Here is a 22,835-nt window from a genome sequence, read left to right as displayed (position 1 = left end):
GAACTTGGCTATTTTGCTCATTAATGCAACCCAAGAGCACAGCCTACATAGAAGGCCCTTATTAACTGTGATGTGTGCACTGAATGAAGTAATAAATAAACACTCCTGTCCTGGAGGGAGGCCTTGCTGGCCTCCCAGAAGGCAAAGGGTGTCTTCAGACAGCTGACACAGAGGTGACGCTGGGGTGATCATATGACCAGAGGAGTCTAGCCCTTGGAAGTGGGGATGTTAAGTTCAACCCTGGATAGGGAAAGCAATCTGAGGGTGGCTGGGTGAGCAACAGCAGGCCATCATTGGTGAATTCCCATTTGACACAGAGCTCTGTCTCACAGACTTTTCACAGATTGAATTGCGCATTCTTGCGCATTTATCTGGAGATCCAGAACTTTTGAAGTTATTCCAGGAATCTGAAAGAGATGATGTGTTTTCTACCCTGGCTTCACAGTGGTAAGATATTGAGCCACAATATCATCAGATCTGTAGAAATGCTAACATGAGTTTAAAAGTGTGAAGTTATTCCAAGGCTATTTTCATAAGAAAGAAATTCAGTTTTTCTCTAGTAGTTAATCATTTTGAAAAGATGTAGATAACCAGGGTGCCAAGAGCTTCCTAATTCTGAAAGAACTGATGGATCTTCACCACTGAGAAGAATGTGATAGGAATGTTGGAAATACACACAGGAAGAAAGGGGAGCCCAGGGCTGGGGGCGGGGGTGGCCAAGGAGAGCAAGTATCAAGGCTGGGTGAGGTGGGCAGGAGTGATGGGCTCCATTGGCTGTCCATGCCTGAATTGGTCTGCCTCATAAAGTACTAGAGACAGTTGGCCTCAGGTTTTATTGGCCCAGATTCATCACTATCTGCACAAAGTTAGGATTTTGCTATGAGGAAGAGGAGGGCAGAGTGGGCTAGCTGTTGGAAGCTTGCTGTGCCTGCCATCACTATTCCTTCTCTGAGCAGATTCAGGTACCCCCTTTTCTCACCTTGGTCCTCTCCTTCAGGCTGCCCCACTGTGGCCCTCCTCCCACCTCTCCTACCTTATCTCCTGTTATTTGCTTACCTCAGGATCATTAGAGATCAGTTCCAGTAAGGCTCTCCCCACACAGGGCCCTGTGCTTCCTCCTCACACACTCTTTTTTGTCACAGCCCTCCTGGAGGCATATGAGCTCCACAGAGGCAAGGCCATCTCCCATTGTCCAGGACAGGTGTACTGGCTGCTTTCTGGCCCCATGGCCACCTACTTTCTGGTCCTCCCTGGCTGGGCCCCAGTATACCAGCCACCTGTCTCACTGGGGCCTTTCCTTCCCCTGGGCTCTGGAAGCTCTCCCTAGCCTTATCTAAGCCTGCCCTTAGGCATGTATTGGGGGCTTCCCTGGCACCATCCTGACCTTCCCCAGCTCTGCTGCTCTCTGTCTACACATGTCATCCACTGAGTACCAGTTCGGTTCCCTGATGTGCTCTACCAAGCCAAGGGGCTCACGGAAGTTTTCTCAAATAAATGAGTGGATAGTGCAGAGTTCATACTTTCCTGTGCATTTTCCAAAAATACCAGCGCTACAGGACTTTCATTTGAATAATAAAATTCAGGAAATATTTTATGAGAAGGTGGTAGGGAGTGAGAAAATTACTGTGCACTAAGACGGACTTAAGTGTGGATAGTTGTAGAAATGTGTTTGTTTGGAACATCGGGCAAAGCAGCAAAACCAAGGAATAATGGAATATTTGCCAAGCCCAAAAGAGGGGTCCTGGATGGATATGATGGATATGACTCTGTGGAGTACAGAACCATCAGGAGCCAAGTGCAGCTCATAAGCTCCAACCAAAGTCCAGCCATCTGCCATCTTCAGGGGCTTCGTCTCCTGTCCCGACCTTCACCTTCCTCCTTGGCCTTGCTCTGGACCCTCTGCAACTCTCTTCTTCCATACCCAGTGGTTTCTGTCCTGGCTGTGTCCTCTCTGGCCTAAGCTCCCTACCTCTGGGCACCCCAGACATATGCTTGGTCCCCACTGCCCTACTCCTGTGCTCAGCTGTCCAGCCCTACCCCCCACACCTCCCACCCTGTACCTGTCACACAGTGGGGCTGCAGTTGTGTTATTTGTCTCTCCCCTGCACCATGCTGAGCTCCAAGGGCCCCGACTGTGTATGCCTGATGGTGCTGGACACCAAGTCAGGCCTGGGGATAGACAACAGGTGAAGAACTGTGTGGACCCCCTCGCCTTGGCACTCAGCCCCAATGGCTGCCCCCTTTGGACTCAGTGTTCTTTTGTCTTCTCCTCCCTGGTTGCTGGTTTCCAGTCCTGGGTGATGCCCATGCCACCTCCCCGTCTTGCAGCCCAGGCACTGGGGAAAGTCGTAAAGTGGGAATGATTGAGTTTATGTGACATTAAGGTCATCAACCTGAGAGGGACCTGGTCTCGTCAGCCACTCCAAACATTTCTGTTGTCTCACAAATCTCTACCCTTTTCTCAATCTTAAAAGAGGACCCTCTTACCTAAGTGAGGTTCAAGTTCCTAACTGTGCCTCCTCTCTGTCTGGTGTTTCCCTGTGCAGCTCCTCCCACTGTCCCACAGCTCTTGTCTCAGAAGGTGATAAGGGAATATTGGAAGCAAATTTATTTTCAAAAAACCAGTTTCTTGACAACCACAAACTACCAAAGCCTAACTCAAATGAAACTGATAACCTGAATATTCCTGTAATTATTAAAGAAATTGAATTTATAACTGAAAGTTCCTAAAAAGAAAACCCCAAGTCCAAATGACTTCATGGGAGGATCTTATCCAATATCTAAAGATAAGTTAAGTTATACAACCTAATCCAAAAAAACAGAACAGGAAGGATCCCAATTCATTTGTGAAGCTAGTGTTAATCCTGATGCCAAACCAGACAAAGAAAGTTGAAAAGTAGAACAAAACTACAGACTAACGTTACTCAGGAACTTTTTTTTTTAATTTTTTTTTTTTAAAGAGAGAGAGAGAGAATTTTTTTTTAATATCTATTTTTTTTTTTTAGTTTTCGGCGGGCACAACATCTTTGTTTGTATGTGGCGAGCACGCTACCTCTTGAGCCACATCCCCAGCCCCCGTTACTCAGGAACTTACATGCAAAGTCCTCAACAAAATGTTACAAACTAAATCCAAAGATATATAAGTGAAATTTATACAATGTCCAAATGAAATTTATTCCTGGAATGAATGCAGCGTTAATCAATGCAATCCATTGTATCATCATGCTAAAGAATAAAAGGATAGTATCAACAGATGCAGACAAAGCATTTGACACCCATCCATGATAAAAATTCTCAGCAAGTTAGAAATAGAAGGAAACAATGTCAGCCTGGCAAAGATCATATTTTTTTTTAAAAAAAGGTAACTGCATGTTTAATGGGAAAAGGAAGAATGTTTTCCCAGGGAGCAGGAACAATTTATTAATATTTATTTATTTTTGTATGTGTGGTACTGGGGATTGAACCCAGGGCTGCTCTACCACTGAGCTGCAACCTCAATCCTTTTTATTTTTTGAGACAGGGTCTTACTAAGTTGCCCAGGCTGGTCTTAAATTTGAAATGTTCCTGTCTCAGCCTCTCGAGTACCCGGGGTTACAGGTGTGCACCACCACACCAGGCTTAAGACTGCATATTGAAGTTCTAATACTGCAAAAGATAAGAGAAAGGAATAAATGATGTACATATTGTAAAGGAAGAAGAAAACTTCTCTATTTGAAGATGACGTGATTGTCTAGAAAATCACAAGGAATATACTAAAAATATTTTTTTAATTCCTAGAACAAATGATTCCAACAAGTCACAATCAACACACAAAAATCAATCACATTTCTATAAAATGACAGTGAACATGCAGAGAGTGAAATTTAAAACGCAATACCATTTACAGTTATGCCAAAGAGTATTTTCTTTGGCATGGACAGTCCCCAACTTGCTGTGGTTCAGCTTTAGGTATTTTCACTGTGCCATGTGTGAAAACCAAACACATACAATTTCTGTCACTTCCCCGGCTAGTGATGTGTGCAGTACCACCCTCTCTCTACCTTCCCACAGTGAGATCAAGTCGCAGCTCCCAGGCCTCTGTGGTCACAGGGTCATCAGCACAGTTGGCTCTCTTCAGTATGCTGTGTTCCTAAAATGCGATGTTTGGTAGATTAGGAAAATTACCTTCCCTTATCACCTTACAACATTTCAATTCACAGTGGGAGAGGATTATCTATACTTAAATGTTCAGTTAAGAAAATATTATGCCCCAAATGACAAGTACTGATGAAAATAATCAAACATCTGATAAATTAATAGATATATTGTAGAGCTAGGGTTGTGACTCAGTGGTAGAGGGCTTGCCTCACACATGTGAGGCACTGGGTTCACTTCTCAGCACCACATATAAATAAATAAATAAATAAAATAAAGGTCCATCAATAACTAAAAAAATTTAAAAAAATAAAAAGAAGAGATATATTGTGTTCATGGTACAGAAGATTTGACATATGAATGTGTCAGTTCTCCCTAAATTGACCCGTAGGTTTGTAATGTGGTTTATTAGTTTATTTAAAACTCAGGCAAGGTGTCCATAGACACAGAAAAGCTTATTCTAAAGTGTGTATGAAAAGGCACAGACCTTAGAAAAGCTAAAACAATCTTGACGAAAAATGAGCCGGGAGGAATCACTTCCTGATAGACTTAATGTGCAGCAGAGAGATAGACACATAGATCAATGGAACAGAAAAGAGGAGTCAGCAATAGACTCACCAAATATGCTCAACTTTTTTTTGACAAAGGCATAATACACGTGGTAGAAAAGAATTGTATTCGGATTCATGTCAGGCTGATCATGCACAAAGACAGCTTGAAGAGCTCATGTCTACACTGGATATTTTGTATGTCTTCCCTGCATTTTATTAGCTTTTATTAGTGTTTGGGAGACCTTCAGAAATAAGAGCTTTTAATATTTGTATTGTGGTTGCCTCTAATTTCCTACCAGCAGTAGTAATTCTGCATTTGTGACTTACAGTATAATTAGTTGCTGTGGAAATGATTTTTATGTTCTAACAGAGGACTAGAATAGTACATGGTAAAAAAGGCAGAGCAACTACACGTAAAAATGTTTGTTCCTTCTAAAAGCCTTATTGTTTGAAATACAAAAGGCAGAAAGGCAAGTATTCTGAAATATTTAGTGACATTATCAAAAAGTAACAACTTCCTTGAAAAGCCTTTAAGATTACAAAGTTATATAAATATGGAATTTGGCTGCTTGGGAGGCAGAGGCACGAGGATCGGATCATGAGTTCAAAGCCAGCCTCAGCAAAAGCTAAAAATAGGGCTGATATGTGGCTCAGTGGTCAAGTACCCCTGAGTTAAATCCCTTGTGCCCCCCCAAAAAAGATGGAATTTGGGAGGAGTAGTGGAAATCATCTGTGAAGCCGCAATTTGACAGACGGGTGCCAGAGAAAAAGCAGGGACACATGAATCGGGAGAATTCAGAGCTGCCCTCCCACTCCCACCGCTAGATAATCATGAGATCTTAGGAGGTGGTGACTTATGGCCTGCTGTATCAAATCCTAAAACATGGCACTGGCTGCAATATGTCTATTGGAGGCTAAAAGATGGCATCCAATAAAATGTGATAACTAATCACTGTGATTATTTGTAGGGCAGATAATAACCCTAATGAGCTTGTGGCTTTAGGCAGAGCTGGGCCAACAAAATGCTAGCACATGCTTGGATTGCTATTGTCTGCATGTGACAATGAAGAAGGACAAACTTGGAAAGGAAGTGGCCAGTATATGAGTAGGAATGAAAGGGAATAATGAGATTCCAGAAAGTTGGAATATGTCAATGATTTTCATCTTCACCCAGTGAAAGATAAGTTTTAAAAGGTCTGTAAATTAAAACACACAAATCAGGCTGAGGTTGTGGCTCAGTGGTAGAGAGCTTGCCTCGTATGTGAAGCACTGAGTCCAATCCTCATCACCACATAAAAATAAATAAATAAAGGTATCATGTCCATCTACCATATATATTTAAAAATAAATAAATAAATAAAACACTCAAGTAATCAAAGGTGTGAGTGACCCTGAAGCCTATTGCTAACACATCTGAAACAATTAAGATCCTTATATTTGTACATCTATGGAAAGAAAAGAATAGGAAGCATTAAAAGTTTGTGCCTTTCCCACAAACTCCCAATAACTCAAGGTTTCTGCAGTGAAATCTGGAGAGAGGACACATCTCTAAATGAGTTGTGGATGTGTCTCAGGAGCATGGAGCTGACCAAAGTCAAGTGGAAGGAGCTGATTCTGTTTCTGAGAGCTGTACTTCCCACAGAATCACCAATCCAAGCTGAAATATTCTATGATTATTTGATGCTTAAAGCAACCCCAGCCCCTTAATCTCTATTTTTAAAAATATTTTTTAGTTATTCATGGACACAATGTATTTTTTTGTTTATTCATTTTTATGTGGTGCTGAGGATCGAACCCAGTGCCTCACATGTGTGAGGCAAGTGCTCTCCCCACTGAGCCACAACCTCAGCCCTTAAGCCCTTAATCTCTATTTTTAAGAGTATTTTTGCTATAGAGATAATTCGAACTTGATAGTTATTTTTTCTATTTTTCCTTTTTTTTAATGAAACCAGTATTTAAAAGATTTAATACAAGGAAAAAAGGTATTGTATATTGGTACCAATTCTTAATACAAATTACTAAGCATAGTTTATATAATTTCAAAAGTTATTCACATTATTGCTCCATACCACAGTTGTATGGAACAAACGCTTGACACACATTAAAACTTGTATAATTTCTCCATTATTTCTGTTAAGAAGTCACTGTTACTTGTGTTGTTGTTTCTTTGAAGGGAATCAATAATTTTTCTATCTGTTTTTGTGATTTTTTTTCTTTGTTTTTTTGTAATTTTATGTCATGCAGAGATGGGTACTTTGTGTCTTGTGATCTGTGGTGTTTCTTTTATATGTGTCTCTCATCAGCTTTAGAAACTTCTTAGTTCTTATCTCTTTAAAATTTCCACTCCCTTCTTCTTCCTCTGCTTTTGGAACTGAGGCTGGACCTATTTTAGAGATTTTCACCATGTTCCATGTGTCTCTTATTTATGCTCTTTTCTTTTTTTCTATTTTATCTATATCTCAGTCTGGTATTTTGTCTGATCTTCAGTTCTTTTGTCCATCTTCCATTCACTAATCTTTTCTTCAGGTGTTTTAATCAGCTTTTTTGCTACTGTAACCAAAAGAGCTGATGAACAATTTTAAGGAGGAAAAGTTTTTTTTTGCGGGGCTCACAGTTTCAGTGGTCTCAGTCCATGGACAGCTGTTTATATTATTTTATGTGCATTTTAATAAATTCTTAGTTGTAGTTGGACACAGTACCTTTATTTTATTTATTTTTATGTGGTGCTGAGGATCGAACCCAGTGCTTCACATGTGCTAGGCAAGCGCTCCGCCACTGAGCCCCAGCCCCAGCCCAGTGTGTGCATTTAATTTTAACTGATAGAAATGGTGTTGCCTTGGGGCTGGGCTTGTGACTCAGCAGTAGAGCACTTGCCTCATTCGATCCTTAGCACCACATAAAAATAAATAAACAAAATAAAAGTTTTGTGTCCATCTACAATTTAAAAAAATATATTTAAAAAAAAGAAATGGTCTTGTCTTATAGGTGTCATTCCTCTCATTTCATTTTTTTCCCAACGGATCCTTTGCTTTTGAGACTGTCACATTGCCAATGTCCACCCTGTCCATTTCTCCACCTGTTCTAAGCCCCTGCACCCCCATCATATGCCTCTGCTCCCTTTTACCTGTCCATTCTGGTAACGGACATGCAGGCTGCTTCTGACACCTGCCACCACAAACACCACCACAGTGGATAATCCTCACACAGGGCCCCTTATGAACTTGTCTTATGAGAATGTTGCTGATATTTGTAAGCAAGCAGGGGTGACCTGGGGTCATGGGTTACAAATCTGCTTCCTCATGGTGCTGGGCTTAGACCATCATGTGCTCCCAACGCCTGTGTGTGAACTCCTCTTCCCAGAACATGCCAGCCATTCCCTGGCATCACTTAGTTCCACCATTCTTCATCACGAGCTATCAGAAGATGGGTCAGGTGAAGTTTGTACACAGGCAGTTTAAGAAAAGAAGCACCCAAGGTGTGAGAGGCCACCACCCCACAGCAGCTCACCTGAGAGCAGCTGGCAGGCCGTGCCTGGGCTGAGCGTGTCTGGTGCTGAGTGGCACTCAGCCTAGGGAGAGCCCCATCCCTTTCCTTTCAGGACCAGCCTGGGATCTCTGGAGACTTCCATCCTTACAGGCACGATCATTTGTTTTGTTGTGAGTCAGACCTGGAAGCAGGGGAACAGTGATGTTTACATCCATCCCTGAGGCGATAGACAGGATGCAAAGAAGACTTTTATGGCATATAAATCAACTGCTTCCTCTTACAGTGAGATGGAATAGCCACTCTGGGGTGAGGTACCCTGTGGTCACCAGAGGGGCCTCCAGGTGCACAGGAGTTTTACCTGCTCTTTCATGTTAGTTCTCCTGCCTCACTTGGAAAGACAACAAGCAAAGGACTTTGGCCATGATGGAGTGAGAAAAGACAGGCTTACGTCTCTTCGAATCTAGAGCCAGATGAAACGACGGTTCTCAAATATCGTACAGCAGGCATCTAGGACTACAATCCCTTAGAGAAGGGAAACCAGGTGACCCCAGTCTTCCTACCTGGTGAAGTTTCTGGGCTGAAGCACAAGGAAGGGAAATCCAAACATCCCATTGATCTCTCTAAACTGTAGATTTATATCAGAGTCCAGGGAGACTAGAGAGCTAGAATTGTGAGGCTCATTTTCTGTGGTCTAGACAACAAGAAATGCATGGAGAGGATTCTGCAGATGGGTCCCTCCAGACTTTGGCTGAGTCCTGATCTTAAAATATGTGAGAAGAAAGAACCACTGGGAAGTAGCAACCAAATAATTACCAAGCTCACATAGTGCCAAAAATAGTTCATTTCCCATCAACTGGGGTGAAAGACCTCACTCCAGGCATGAGTAGTCTCCATTAGTAGAGAATTTGCCCTAAACCAAAGGCTACTCTGGGCCCCTCCCAACAAAACTTAATACTTTAAATGATTACCATGTTCCCAAGTAATTTAACTACATTCCATAACAAAGTCCAAAACTATTTTAAGGAATACAGCAAAATCTAGTATCCAACAATGTAAAAGTCACAATGTCTGTCATTAATAAAAATTGCAAGCCAGGTATGGTGGTGCACTTACCAACTCAGTGAGACCCTGTCTCTAAATAAAATATAAAAAATGGCTGGGGATGTGACTCAGTGGTTAAGCACCTCTGGGTTCAATCCTCAGTATGAAAAAAAAAACATTGCCAAGCATCTAAAGGAGGAAAGATATTATGTATAACTAGGAGGAAAAAAATCAATCAATAGAAATAGACCTAGACATGACAGAGATGCTATAATTACCAGATAAGAGCATTAAAAAATAGTTATTATAACTGTACAACTGTTTCTCAACATAATTGCTATCTCTCCATATTCTCTCTAACAACTGAGATCATCAGACCATTTTTCTTCATTTGCCAATCTGGTGGGTGTAGTTAGCAGTATTTTTTCTCTTATAAAATATAATCACACAATTCATTTATTTTTATATTAGTGTCTGTCTGTCGGCCTTATTGATTTGTAGCAGTCCTTCTAAATCTGGATGTTAGCCTCAAGTATGGATATATCTTTCTCTTTGTGTTCTTAAAGAACTGAGTTCCTGACTCTAAGGTAGGTGAGTTTGTTTATATGTTTAGGATTATGGTGGACTTGTTTTAGAATCTTTCCCTTCCCCAGGATTTGAAGAAAACCACCTACCAACTTTGTTTTAACTTTCTGATTTACAAACAAAAGCCAAACATTTACAAAAGCTGAATTGATTATACAAGTCTGTCACATGTCAAGATGTTAGCTCTTTAGTAGTAGTTTTCAAGTAAGAGGATACAAGACAGCAAATTCAAGCAGCAAAAGAACACATTGAGAATGAATTACATAAACAGATAAAAGAAGAAGTTAAGCATCTCTATCAGGAGATAGAGATTATAAAAAATAATCAAACAATAATTCTAGAAATGAAGGAAACGATAAACCAAATTAAAAACTCAATTGAGAGTATCACTAACAGAGTGGAGCAAGTAGAAGCCAGAACGTCAGATAATGAAGACAAAATATATCATCTTGAAAAGAGTCTAGCCAACTCAGAAAGGCTGGTAAAAAATCACGAGAAAAACATCCAAGAGTTATGGGATAACATAAAAAAACCAAACTTACGAGTCATCGGGATAGAAGAAGGTACAGAGATTCAAACCAAGGGAATGAGTAACCTGCTGAATGAAATAATTACAGAAAACTTTCCAGAAATAAAAAAAGGAAACAGATATACAAATTGAAGATGCACACAGGACACCGAGCACACAAAATCACAGTAGACCAACGCCAAGACACATTGTTGTGAAGATATCCAATATACAGAACAAAGAGAAAATATTAAAAGCTACAAGAGAAAGGAGACAGATTACATTCAGGGGTAAACCAATAAGGTTAACAACGGATTTTTCATCACAGACACTGAAAGCAAGAAGGTCATGGAACAATGTATTTCAAACACTGAAAGACAATGGATGCCAACCAAGAATTCTGTATCCAGCAAAATTAAGCTTCAGGTATGACAACGAAAAAAAATCTTTCATGATAAACAAAAGTTAAAAGAATTTGCAGCCAGAAAACCAGCATTGCAAAGCATTTTGAGCAAAACACTACACGAGGAAGAAATGAAAAACAATAACCAAAACCATCGGTAGGAAGTGCCTCGGTAAAGACAGAGGGCGAGGGGAAAGATAATCATGGAGAAACAAACTAAATTTTTTTAAAAAAGGATAAATAATCAAACATGGATGGAAGTACAAACCATATATCAATAGTAACTCTGAATATTAATAGCTTAAACTCTCCAATAAAGCGACATAGGCTGGTATCATGGATTAAAAAAGCAAATCCAACAATATGCTGCCTCCAGGAGACACATCTGATTGGAAAAGACATACACAGGCTGAAGGTGAAAGGATGGGAAAAAATATACCATGCACACGGTCCTCGTAAGCAAGCAGGGGTGGCCATCCTCATATCGAATAAAATCGACCTCAAGACCAAGTTAATCAAAAGGGATAAAGAAGGACATTATATACTGTTAAAAGGAACAATTCACCAACAAGACATAACAATTATCAATATTTATGCACCAAATAATGGTGCTGCGACATTCATAAAACAAATTCTCCTCAAGTTCAAGAATCAAATAGACCACAACACAATAATTATGGGTGACTTCAACACACCTCTCTCACCATTGGACAGATCCTCCAAACAAAAGTTGAATAAAGAAACTATAGAACTCAATATCACAATCAATAACCTAGACTTAACTGACATATATAGAATATATCAACCATCATCAAATGGATATACTTTTTTCTCAGCAGCACATGGATCCTTCTCAAAAATAGACCATATATTATGCCATAGGGCAACCCTCAGTAAATATAAAGGGGTGGAGATAATACCTTGCATTTTATCTGATCATAATGGAATGAAACTGGAAATCAATGATAAAAGAAGGAAGGAAAAATCCTACATCACATGGAAAATGAACAATATGTTACTGAATGATCAATGGGTTACAGAAGACATAAAGGAGGAAATCAAAAAATTCTTAGAGATAAATGAAAATACAGACACAACATATCGGAATCTATGGGACATAATGAAAGCAGTTTTAAGAGGAAAATTCATCGCCTGGTGGTCATTCCTCAAAAAAAGAAAAAACCAACAAATAAATGAGCTCACACTTCATCTCAAAGCCCTAGAAAAGGAAGAGCAAAACAACAGCAAATGTAGCAGAAGGCAAGAAATAATTAAAATCAGAGCAGAAATCAATGAAATTGAAACAAAAGAAACTATTGAAAAAATTAACAAAACTAAAAGTTGGTTCTTCGAAAAAATAAATAAGATCGACAGACCTTTAGCCATGCTAACAAAGAGAAGAAGAGAGAGAACTCAAATTACTAACATACGGGATGAAAAAGGCAATATCACAACAGATGCTACAGAAATACAGAAGACAATTAGAAATTATTTTGAAAACCTATATTCCAATAAAATAGAAGATAGTGAAGACATCGATAAATTTCTTAAGTCATATGATTTGCCCAGACTGAGTCAGGAGGATATACACAATTTGAACAGACCAATATCAATGGATGAAATTGAAGAAGCCATCAAAAGACTACCAACCAAGAAAAGCCCTGGACCGGATGGGTATACAGCGGAGTTTTACAAAACCTTTAAAGAAGAATTAATACCAATACTTTTCAAGTTATTTCAGGAAATAGAAAAAGAGGGAGCTCTTCCAAATTCATTCTATGAGGCCAACATCACCCTGATTCCGAAACCAGACAAAGACACCTCAAAGAAAGAAAACTACAGACCAATATCTCTAATGAACCTAGATGCAAAAATCCTCAATAAAATTCTGGCGAATCGAATACAAAAACACATCAAAAAAAATTCTGCACCATGATCAAGTAGGATTCATCCCTGGGATGCAAGGATGGTTCAATAGACGGAAATCAATAAATATTATTCACCACATCAATAGACTTAAAGACAAGAACCATATGATCATCTCGATAGACGCAGAGAAAGCATTCGACAAAGTACAGCATCCTGTTATGTTCAAAACATTAGAAAAACTAGGGATAACAGGAACTTACCTTGACATTGTAAAAGCTGTCTATGCTAAGCCTCAGGCTAGCATCATCCTGAATGGACAAAAGTTAAAGGCATTCCCTCTAAAATCTGGAACAAGACAGGGATGCCCTCTATCACCACTTCTATTCAATATAGTTCTCGAAACACTGGCCAGAGCAATTAGACAGACGAAAGAAATTAAAGGCATAAAAATAGGAAAGGAAGAACTTAAATTATCACTATTTGCAGATGACATGATTCTATACCTAGAAGACCCAAAAGGGTCTACAAAGAAACTACTAGAACTAATAAATGAATTCAGCAAAGTGGCAGGATATAAAATCAACACGCATAAATCAAAGGCATTTCTGTATATCAGCGACAAAACTTCTGAAACGGAAATGAGGAAAAACACTCCATTCACAATATCCTCAAAAAAAATAAAATACTTGGGAATCAACCTAACAAAAGAGGTGAAAGATCTATACAATGAAAACTACAGAACCCTAAAGAGAAAAGTAGAAGAAGATCTTAGAAGATGGAAAAATATACCCTGTTCATCGATAGGCAGAACTAACATCATCAAAATGGTGATATTTCCAAAAGTTCTCTATAGGTTTAATGCAATGCCAATCAAAATCCCAACGGCATTTCTTGTAGAAATAGATAAAGCAATCATGAAATTCATATGGAAAAATAAAAGACCCAGAATAGCAAAAGCAATTCTAAACAGGAAGTGTGAATCAGGCGGTATAGCGATACCAGATTTCAAACTATATTACAGAGCACTAGTGACAAAAACAGCATGGTACTGGTACCAAAACAGGCGGGTGGACCAATGGTATAGAATAGAGGACACAGAGACTAATCCACAAAGTTACAACTATCTTATATTTGATAAAGGGGCTAAAAGCATGCAATGGAGGAAGGAAAGCATCTTCAACAAATGGTGTTGGGAAAACTGGAAATCCATATGCAACAAAATGAAACTGAATCCCTTTCTCTCGCCATGCACAAAAGTTAACTCAAAATGGATCAAGGAGCTTGATACCAAATCAGAGACTCTGCGTCTGATAGAAGAAAAAGTTGGCTCCGATCTACATATTGTGGGGTCGGGCTCCAAATTCCTTAATAGGACACCCATAGCACAAGAGTTAATAACAAGAATCAACAAATGGGACTTACTTAAACTAAAAAGTTTTTTCTCAGTAAGAGAAACAATAAGAGAGGTAAATAGAGAGCCTACATCCTGGGAACAAATTTTTACTCCTCACACTTCAGATAGAGCCCTAATATCCAGAGTATACAAAGAACTCAAAAAATTAGACAATAAGATAACAAACAACCCAATCAACAAATGGGCCAAGGACCTGAACAGACACTTCTCAGAGGAGGATATACAATCAATCAACAAGTACATGAAAAAATGCTCACCATCTCTAGCATTCAGAGAAGTGCAAATCAAAACCACTCTAAGATGCCATCTCACTCCAGTAAGATTGGCAGCCACTATGAAGTCAAACAACAACAAGTGCTGGCGAGGATGTGGAGAAAAGGGTACACTTGTACATTGCTGGTGGGACTGCAAATTGGTGCGGCCAATTTGGAAAGCAGTTTGGAGATTCCTGGGAAAGCTGGGAATGGAACCACCATTTGACCCTGCTATTGCCCTTCTTGGACTATTCCCTGAAGACCTTAAAAGAGCATGCTACAGGGATACTGCCACATCGATGTTCATAGCAGCACAATTCACAATAGCTAGACTGTGGAACCAACCCAGATGCCCTTCAATAGATGAATGGATAAAAAAAATGTGGCATCTATACACCATGGAGTATTACGCAGCATTAAAAAATGACAAAATCATGGGATTTGCAGGGAAATGGATGCTACTAGAGCAGATTATGCTTAGTGAAGCTAGCCAATCCCTAAAAAACAAATACCAAATGTCTTCTTTGATATAATGAGAGCAACTATGAACAGAGCAGGGAGGAAGAGCAGGAAGAAAAGATTAACATTAAACAGAGACATGAGATGGGAGGGAAAGGGAGAGAAAAGGGAAATTGCATGGAAATGAAGGGAGACCCTCATTGCTATACAAAATTACATATAAGAGGTTGTGAGGTGAATGGGAAAATAAACAAGGAGAGAAATGAGTTACAGTAGATGGGGTAGAGAGAGAAGATGGGAGGGGAGGAGAGGGGGGATACTAGGGGATAGGAAAGGTAGCAGAATACAACAATTACTAATAGGGCATTATGTAAAATTGTGGATGTGTAACCGACGTGATTCTGCAATCTGCATTTGGGGTAAAATTGGGGGTTCATAACCCACTTCAATCTAATGTATGAAATATGATATGTCAAGAGCTTTGTAATGTTGTGAACAACCAATAAAAAAAATAAAAAATAAATTAAAAAATTAAAAACCTGAAAAAAATTACACTCTACTGCCATGTATATCCAAAAAGAACAACTAAAAAAATTAAAAATAAATTTTATTTCCTTTATTACACCAGAATTTTGAGTTGTAGTTAGAAATCTATTCTCTACAACCAGATTTTAGAGGAATTCACCCATCTTTTCCCAGAGGGCTATCTAGTTGTCCCAGCATCTTTCTCCTGATAAATAGGGAATGCCATCTCACACCACATTAGCTTTCTGTATGTAGTAGAGGCTACATCTGGACATCTCATTCAGCTCTAGGGGTGTGTCTGCTCGTGGACATGCTGCTGTAATCACAGAACATGGTGTATCAACACCTAGGTGGCCTGGTCTCCTTCATAGCTCCTCTTCAGTATTCTTATTTGCTCATCTAGTTTCATAGAAAAGCTTATTGGTATTGTTATGGAGATTTCATTAAATTCACAATTAACAAGAGCTAACATCTTGGTGATGTTGAGGCCTTTCAATCTAGACCATTTCATTTTATCTTTTTTTTTTTTAAAGAGAGAGTGAGAGAGGAGATAGAGAGAGAGAGAGAATTTTTTAATATTTATTTTTTAGTTCTCGGCAGACACAACATCTTTGTTGGTATGTGGTGCTGAGGATCGAACCCGGGCCGCACGCATGCCAGGCGAGCGCGCTACCGCTTGAGCCACATCCCCAGCCCACCATTTCATTTTATAATCTACTTTTGTATCTTTCAGGAGGTTTTAAAGTTTTCTTTACATAGGTTATACATAATTCTTATTCCTAAATATTTGATCTTATTAATACTGCAAACGAGATTTTCTCTTTCATATGTCTTTATACTTATTATTTATGTGTATGAGTCTATTGATTTTTTATTTTAATTCTATTTCCTGAAACACTGCTGAATTTTCTGTTTGTTTCTCTAGAGATTTCCAGGAATATTATGTCATCTGCAACTCATAGTTTTCTGATTTTGTTTTTTCAATTCTTATGCCTCTACTTATCTTTTTCTTGACTAATTGCTTTGACTAATACGTCCATAACAGTGTTATGGAGTAGTGTAGAGATTGGACATCCTTGCTTTGTTCCTGATCTTAGTAAGAATGTATCTGGTGAGTCCCACTAAGAGGCTGGCTGTAAAATTGAAATGTATATTTTATCTTTTTAAGGAACTATCCAGGTTTCTTATTTTTCAATAATTTTTATCATGAATAAATCTTAAAATTTATCATAGATATTTTCCATACCTGTGTAGATAATCATATAATTTTCCCCTTAAACTTATTAATGTGGTAAATCATATTGATAGATTTTCTATATTGAGTTAAGTTTCCTTTCTGGGAATAAACCTTGCTAAGCCATGGAGTATGTTTCTTTTTTTTTTCAAATGGTGAATATGCCCCTAGACATTTCAATATCATTGTAACATGTATGTATAATGTATGTGTCTCTTTATGTACCTGATAATCATGATGTCATGGCAGTGGTTAAGAAAACGTCTGAGAACAGAGCACATGTTTTAAAATTATTTGTAAAAATAAAAACATCCATTTAAATCTTGATAAACAACCATTTCTAAGCATTTATAACTCCCTTCCTTTGTTCTTTTTTTTTTTCATTTTGTGTTGTGGAATTATAGCTTGAAATGAGGGCCAGGTACATGGTAGGCAAGTGCTCTACTACTACGCTATTTTCCACTCTTTACTCTTTCTTTATTTTATTAATTAATTTTAAGTAGGATGGATTCGACATATTGTACACAAGTGGAGCACAATGTCTCATTCCTCTGGCAGTACATGGTGCAGATCCCTAGTGTGATCATACATGAATATACGTAATAATGTCTGTCTCATTCTACCATCCTTCCCTTCCCCACAGCCCCACCCCTCCCCTCACTCTGCTCTACAAACCAAAGTTCCTGCATTCTTCCCTGTCCCCCTGACCCACTATGGAGCAACATCTGCTTATCAGAGAAAACATCCAGCTTTTGGTTTTTTGAGATTGGCTTATTTCACCTAGCATGATATTCTCCAACTCCATCCATTTACTTGCAAATGCCATAATTTCATTCTTCTTTAAGGCTGAGTAATATTCCATTGAGTATATGGACCACATTTTTCTTTATCCATTCAACGGTTGAAGGGCATCTGGGTTGGTTCCATAGTTTAGCTTTTGTGAATTGATCTGCTATAAACATTGATGTGACTGCATCACTGTGATATGCTATTTTAAGTCCTTTGGGTATAAACTGAGGAGTGAGATAGCTGGGTCAAATGGTGGATCCATTCCAAGTTTTCTGAGGAATCTCCATACTGCTTTCCATAGTGGATGCACCAATTGGCAGTCCCACCAGCAGTGTTTGAGTGTGCCTTTTCCCCACATCCTCACTAACATTTATTGTAGCCCATATTCTGGATGACTGCCATTCTGACTGGAGTGAGATGAAATCTTAGAGTGGTTTTGATTTGCATTTCTCTAATTGCTAGAGATGACGGACATTTTTTTCATATGTTTATTGATTGATTCTATTTCTTCTGTGAAGTATCTGTTCAGTTCCTTGGTCCATTTATTGATCAGGTTATTTGTGGGGTGTTTTTGTTTTTTTTTTTTTTTGGAGTTAAGTTTTTTGAGTTCTTTATATATCCTTGGAGATTAGTGCTCTGTCTGATATCTGTGTGGTAAACGTTTTTTTAACATTCTGTAGTCTCTCTCATCACATTATTGATTGTTTCCTAAAAGAAGATGCTTTTTAGTTGGAATCCATCCCATTTTTTTTAATTTTACTTCTTATGCTCTAGGACTCCTTGTTTGGAAAGTCAGGTCCTAAGCCAACATGATGAAGATTTAGGCCTGCTTGTTTCTTCTATTAGGCTCAGGGTCTCTGTTCTAGTGTCTAAGTCTTTGATCCACTTTGAATTGATTTTTGTGCAGGGTGAGAGACAGAGGTTGAATTTCATTGTGGCACATACGGAGTTCCAGTTTTCCCAGCACCACTTGTTGAATAGGCTGTCTTTTCTCCAGTGTATGTTTTGGCACCTTTGTCTAGTATGAGATGACCATTTATGTGGGTTTGTCCCTGTGTCTTCTATTTGTACCATGGGTCTACATGTCTACTTGGTATGAATACCATGCTGTCTTTGTCACTATTGCTTTGTAGTTCAAGATCTGGTATTGTGATGCCTCCTGCTTCACTCTTCTTGCTGAGGATTGCTTTGGCTATTCTGGGTCTCTTATTTTTCCAAATGAATTTCGTGGTTGCCTTTTTCTAGTTCTATGAAGAATGTCTTTGGGGTTTTCATAGGAATTGCATTAAATCTGCATAACAGTTTGGGTAGTATGGCCTTTTCACTGTATTAATTCTGCCTATCCAAGAGCATGGGAGATCTTCCCATCTTCTGAGGTCTTCTTCAATTTATTTCTTTAGTGTTCTATAGTTTTCATTGTAAAGGTCTTCCACCTGTTTTTTTTTTAATTTACATTTATTTGTAGTTGGACACAAGACTTTTATGTTATTTATTTATCTTTATGTGGTGCTGAGGATCGAACCCAGGGCCTCACTGTGCTAGACCAGCTCCACCCCTGAGCCCAGCCCCAGCCCCCTTCTTCATTTCAGTAGTGTCTGTTGTGATGCTTCCTTTTTCATTATGAATTCTAGTAATTTGAGTTTTCTCTCTCCTTTTGGTTAGAGTGGCTAACGGTTTATCAATTTTATTTTTTTTTTCAAAAAACCAGCTTTTGTCATTTTTTTTCAATTTTTTCTTTTGTTTCAATTTCATTGACTGATTTGAGCCCTGATTTTCATCATTTCCTGTCTTCCTCTACTTTTGGTGTTGATTCGTTCTTCTTTTTCTAGGACTTTGAGATGCAATGTCAGTTGGTTTGTTTACTTTTTAGTCTTTTAATGAATGAGCTCAATGCAATGAAATTTTCTATAGCCTACATAGTGCCCCAGAGATTTTGGTATGTTATATCAGAGTTCTCATTTACCTCTAAGAGTCTTTTTATCTCTTCCCTGATGTCCTCTGTTTTCCATGCATCATTCAATAGCTTATTGTTTAGTCTTCAGGTGTTGGAGTAGCTTCTATTTTTAATTTTATAATTGATTTCTACTCTCATTTCCTTATGGTCTGATAGAATGCAGGGTAAGACCTCTATTTATTTATTTATTTTTGTATTTGCTAAGACTTGTTTTGTGGCATAACAAATGGTCTATTAAGGATCCATGTGCTGCTGAGAAAATTGTTGATGGATGAAATATTCTGCATATATCTGTTAAGTCTAAATTATTGGTTGTATTATTGAGTTCTATGGTTTCTTTAGTTTTTATTTGGAAGATCTATCCTGTGATGAGAGAAGTGTGTTAAAGGCACCCAGTACTATTGTGCTGTGGTCCATCCGATTCTTGGAATTGAGAAGGGTTTGTTTGATCTACATGGAAGCTCCATTTGGGGGGACATAGATATTCATGATTGTCATGTCTTGTTGATGTGTCATTCCCTTAAGCAGTATGAAATGCCCCTCTTTATCCCTTCTGACTGATTTTGGTTTGAAGTCTACTTCATCTGATATGAGGATGGAAACCCCTGCTTGTTTATGTGGTGTGTGTGAGTGATAGGTTTTTCCCTACCCTTTCACCTTCAGTCTGTGGATGTCTTTTCGTATACATGCATCTCTTGAAGCACCATATGGTTAGGTCTTTTTTTAAAAATCCAATCTTCCAGTCTATGTCTTTTGATTGATGAGTTTAGGCCATTAACATTCAGGTTTATTATTGAAGTATGGTTTGTATTCCTGGTCATTTTTTTTTATTTTTTAATTTTTTTTTAAGAACAGAGATTCTTTTTTTAAGAGAGAGAGAGAGAGAGAGAGAGAGAGAGAGAGAGAGAATTTTTTAATATATATTTTTTTAGTTTTCGGCAGACACAACACCTTTGTTTGTATGTGGTGCTGAGGATCGAACCCGGGGCCGCACGCATGCCAGGCGAGCGCGCTACCACTTGAGCCACATCCCCAGCCCTGTTTTATTTATTTATTTATTTTTAATTTGACTTGGTCACTTCATTGATTGGCTTTTCCTTTAGTGTTGTTCCTCCCTGTGCTGGTTTTCATTGTTGTTTTTCATTTCCTTCTCATGGAATATTTTGCTGAGGATGTTCTGTAGTGCAGGCTTTCTCATTGTAAATTCTTTTAACTTTTGTTTATCATGGAAGGTTTTTATTTCATCATCAAATTTGTAGCTTAATTTTACTGGATAGAAGATTCTTGGTTGGCATCCATTTTCTTTCAGAGCTGGGGATATGTTGTTGCAGGGTCTCCTAGCTTTGAGGGTCTGGGTTGAAAAATCTGCTGAGATATGAATTGGTTTCCCCCATATGTAATCTGAAACTTTTCTCTTGTGGCTTTTAAAATTCTATCCTTATTCTGTATGCTAGGCATTTCATTATAATGTGCCTTGGTGTGGATCTGTTGTAATTTTGTACATTTGGAGTCCTGTAAGCCTCTTGTGTTTGATTATCCATGTTTGGGAAATTTTCTAATATTATTTCATTGAAGATATTGTGCATTCCTTTGGTTTATATCTCGGTGCCTTCCTCTATCTCAATAATTCTTAGATTTTGTCTTTTCATGTTATCCCATAATTCTTGGAGGTTCTGTTCATGGTTTCTTACCATCTTCATTGTGTGGTCAACTTTAATTTCAAGATTATATATTTTGTCTTCATTGCCTGAGGTTCTGTCTTCTAAGTGGTGTAGTCTATTGGTGATGCTTTATATTGAATTTTTTATTTAGTTTATTGTTTCCCTCATTTTAAAGATTTCTGGTATGGTTCTTTTCCTCAGTGTCTCCCTCACTTTCTTTTTTTTTTAATTTTTTTTAAGTTGTTGATGGACCTTTATTTTATTTATTTTTATGTGGTGCTGAGAATCGAACCCAGTGCCTCACACATGCTAGGCAAGCACTCTACCACTGAGCCACCACCCCACCCTCCTTCTCTTTCTTGATGAAATTTTTGCTACCTGTATTTCCTCTTGTATCTCTTTCTTGGAGTAATCAATTTGCTGCCTGTAATTGCTTTCTGATTCTGTGCTTTGCAGATCATTATAATTATGTACAATCTAAACTCCTATCTGACATTTCTGCTACTGTGCTGTCAATGGATTCTATTATTGTATCATCTTGGTTTGTTTGGGGTATTTTCTTCCTTTCTTTTTTTTTTTTTAAAGAGAGAGTGAGAGAGGAGAGAGAGTGAGAGAAAGAGAGAGAGAATTTTTAATATTTATTTTTTAGTTCTCGGCGGACACAACATCTTTGTTGGTATGTGGTGCTGAGGATCGAACCCGGGCCGCATGCATGCCAGGCGAGCGCGCTACCGCTTGAGCCACATCCCCAGCCCTTCTTCCTTTCTTTCATGTTGTTCCTGTGTGTTCCTCCTCAGCTGTGTGGATCTGAGATATAATGTTTTCATCAGAAAATCTTGTAGCATTCCTGCCAGTTAGCAATGCCTTGCCTCTGTGTAACCAGGCCCGCAGAAACCTTGGTGTTGGTCTTCCGACTCCTATCTGTTCTGCTAGATGGCAGGGACATGGAGATGGTCTTCTCAGTCCTAGTGTTGTCTCTAGGTAACAGGGACATTGGTGATGGTCTTCCCAGTCCTGGCTGTTGTCTCTAGGTAACAGGGACCTTGGTGATGGTCTTCCCAGTCCTGGCTGTTGTCTCTAGGTGACAGGGACCTTGGTGATGGTCTTCCCAGTCCTAGTGTTGTCTCTAGGTGACAGGGACCTTGGTGACGGTCTTCCCAGTCCTGGTTGTTGTCTCTAGGTGACAGGGACCTTGGTGACGGTCTTCCCAGTCCTGGCTGTTGTCTCTAGGTGACAGGGAACTTGGTGACGGTCTTCCCAGTCCTGGCTGTTGTCTCTAGGTGACAGGGACCTTGGTGACGGTCTTCCCGGTCCAGGCTGTTGTCTCTAGGTGACAGGGACCTTGGTGACGGTCTTCCCAGTCCAGGCTGTTGTCTCTAGATGACAGGGACCTTGGTGACGGTCTTCCCAGTCCTGGCTGTTGTCTCTAGGTGACAGAGACCTTGGTGATAGTCTTGCCAGTCCTGGATGTTGTCTCTAGGTAACAGGGACCTTGGTGATTGTCTTCCCAGTCCAGGCTGTTGTCTCTAGGTGACAGGGACCTTGGTGACGGTCTTCCCAGTCCAGGCTGTTGTCTCTAGATGACAGGGACCTTGGTGACGGTCTTCCCAGTCCTGGCTGTTGTCTCTAGGTGACAGAGACCTTGGTGATAGTCTTGCCAGTCCTGGCTGTTGTCTCTAGGTAACAGGGACCTTGGTGACGCTCTTCCCAGTCCTGGCTGTTGTCTCTAGGTGACAGAGACCTTGGTTATGGTCTTCCCAGTCATGGCTGTTGTCTCTAGGTAACAGGGACCTTGGTGATGGTCTTCCCAGTCCTGGCTGCTGTCTCTAGGTGACAGAGACCTTGGTGACGGTCTTCCCAGTCCTGGCTGTTGTCTCTAGGTGGCAAGGACCTTGGTGATGATCTTCCCAGTCCTGGCTGTTGTCTCTAGGTAACAGGGACCTTGGTGATGGTCTTCCCAGTCCTGGC

The 22,835-nt window shown here is 39.4% G+C and overlaps 1 protein-coding gene across 1 annotated transcript in view; it reads left to right on the top strand.

Annotated features, from left to right (window-relative positions):
• LOC308654584 (HAUS augmin-like complex subunit 3) overlaps positions 1–22,835 on the top strand; it is a 194,827-nt gene that overhangs the window by 145,658 nt on the left and 26,334 nt on the right. Inside the window, exon 19 of the mRNA XM_081304195.1 lies at positions 333–447. Coding sequence (XP_081160321.1) covers positions 333–447 — 115 coding nt within the window. The remainder of the gene's footprint in view (positions 1–332; positions 448–22,835) is intronic.

Source organism: Spermophilus citellus (genome assembly GCF_964194105.1).
Source record: "Spermophilus citellus genome assembly, chromosome: 8".
Classification (NCBI taxonomy): domain Eukaryota; kingdom Metazoa; phylum Chordata; class Mammalia; order Rodentia; family Sciuridae; genus Spermophilus; species Spermophilus citellus.
The sequence above is the reverse complement of the archived record's forward strand: the minus strand, read 5'-3'. Positions and strand labels throughout refer to the sequence as shown.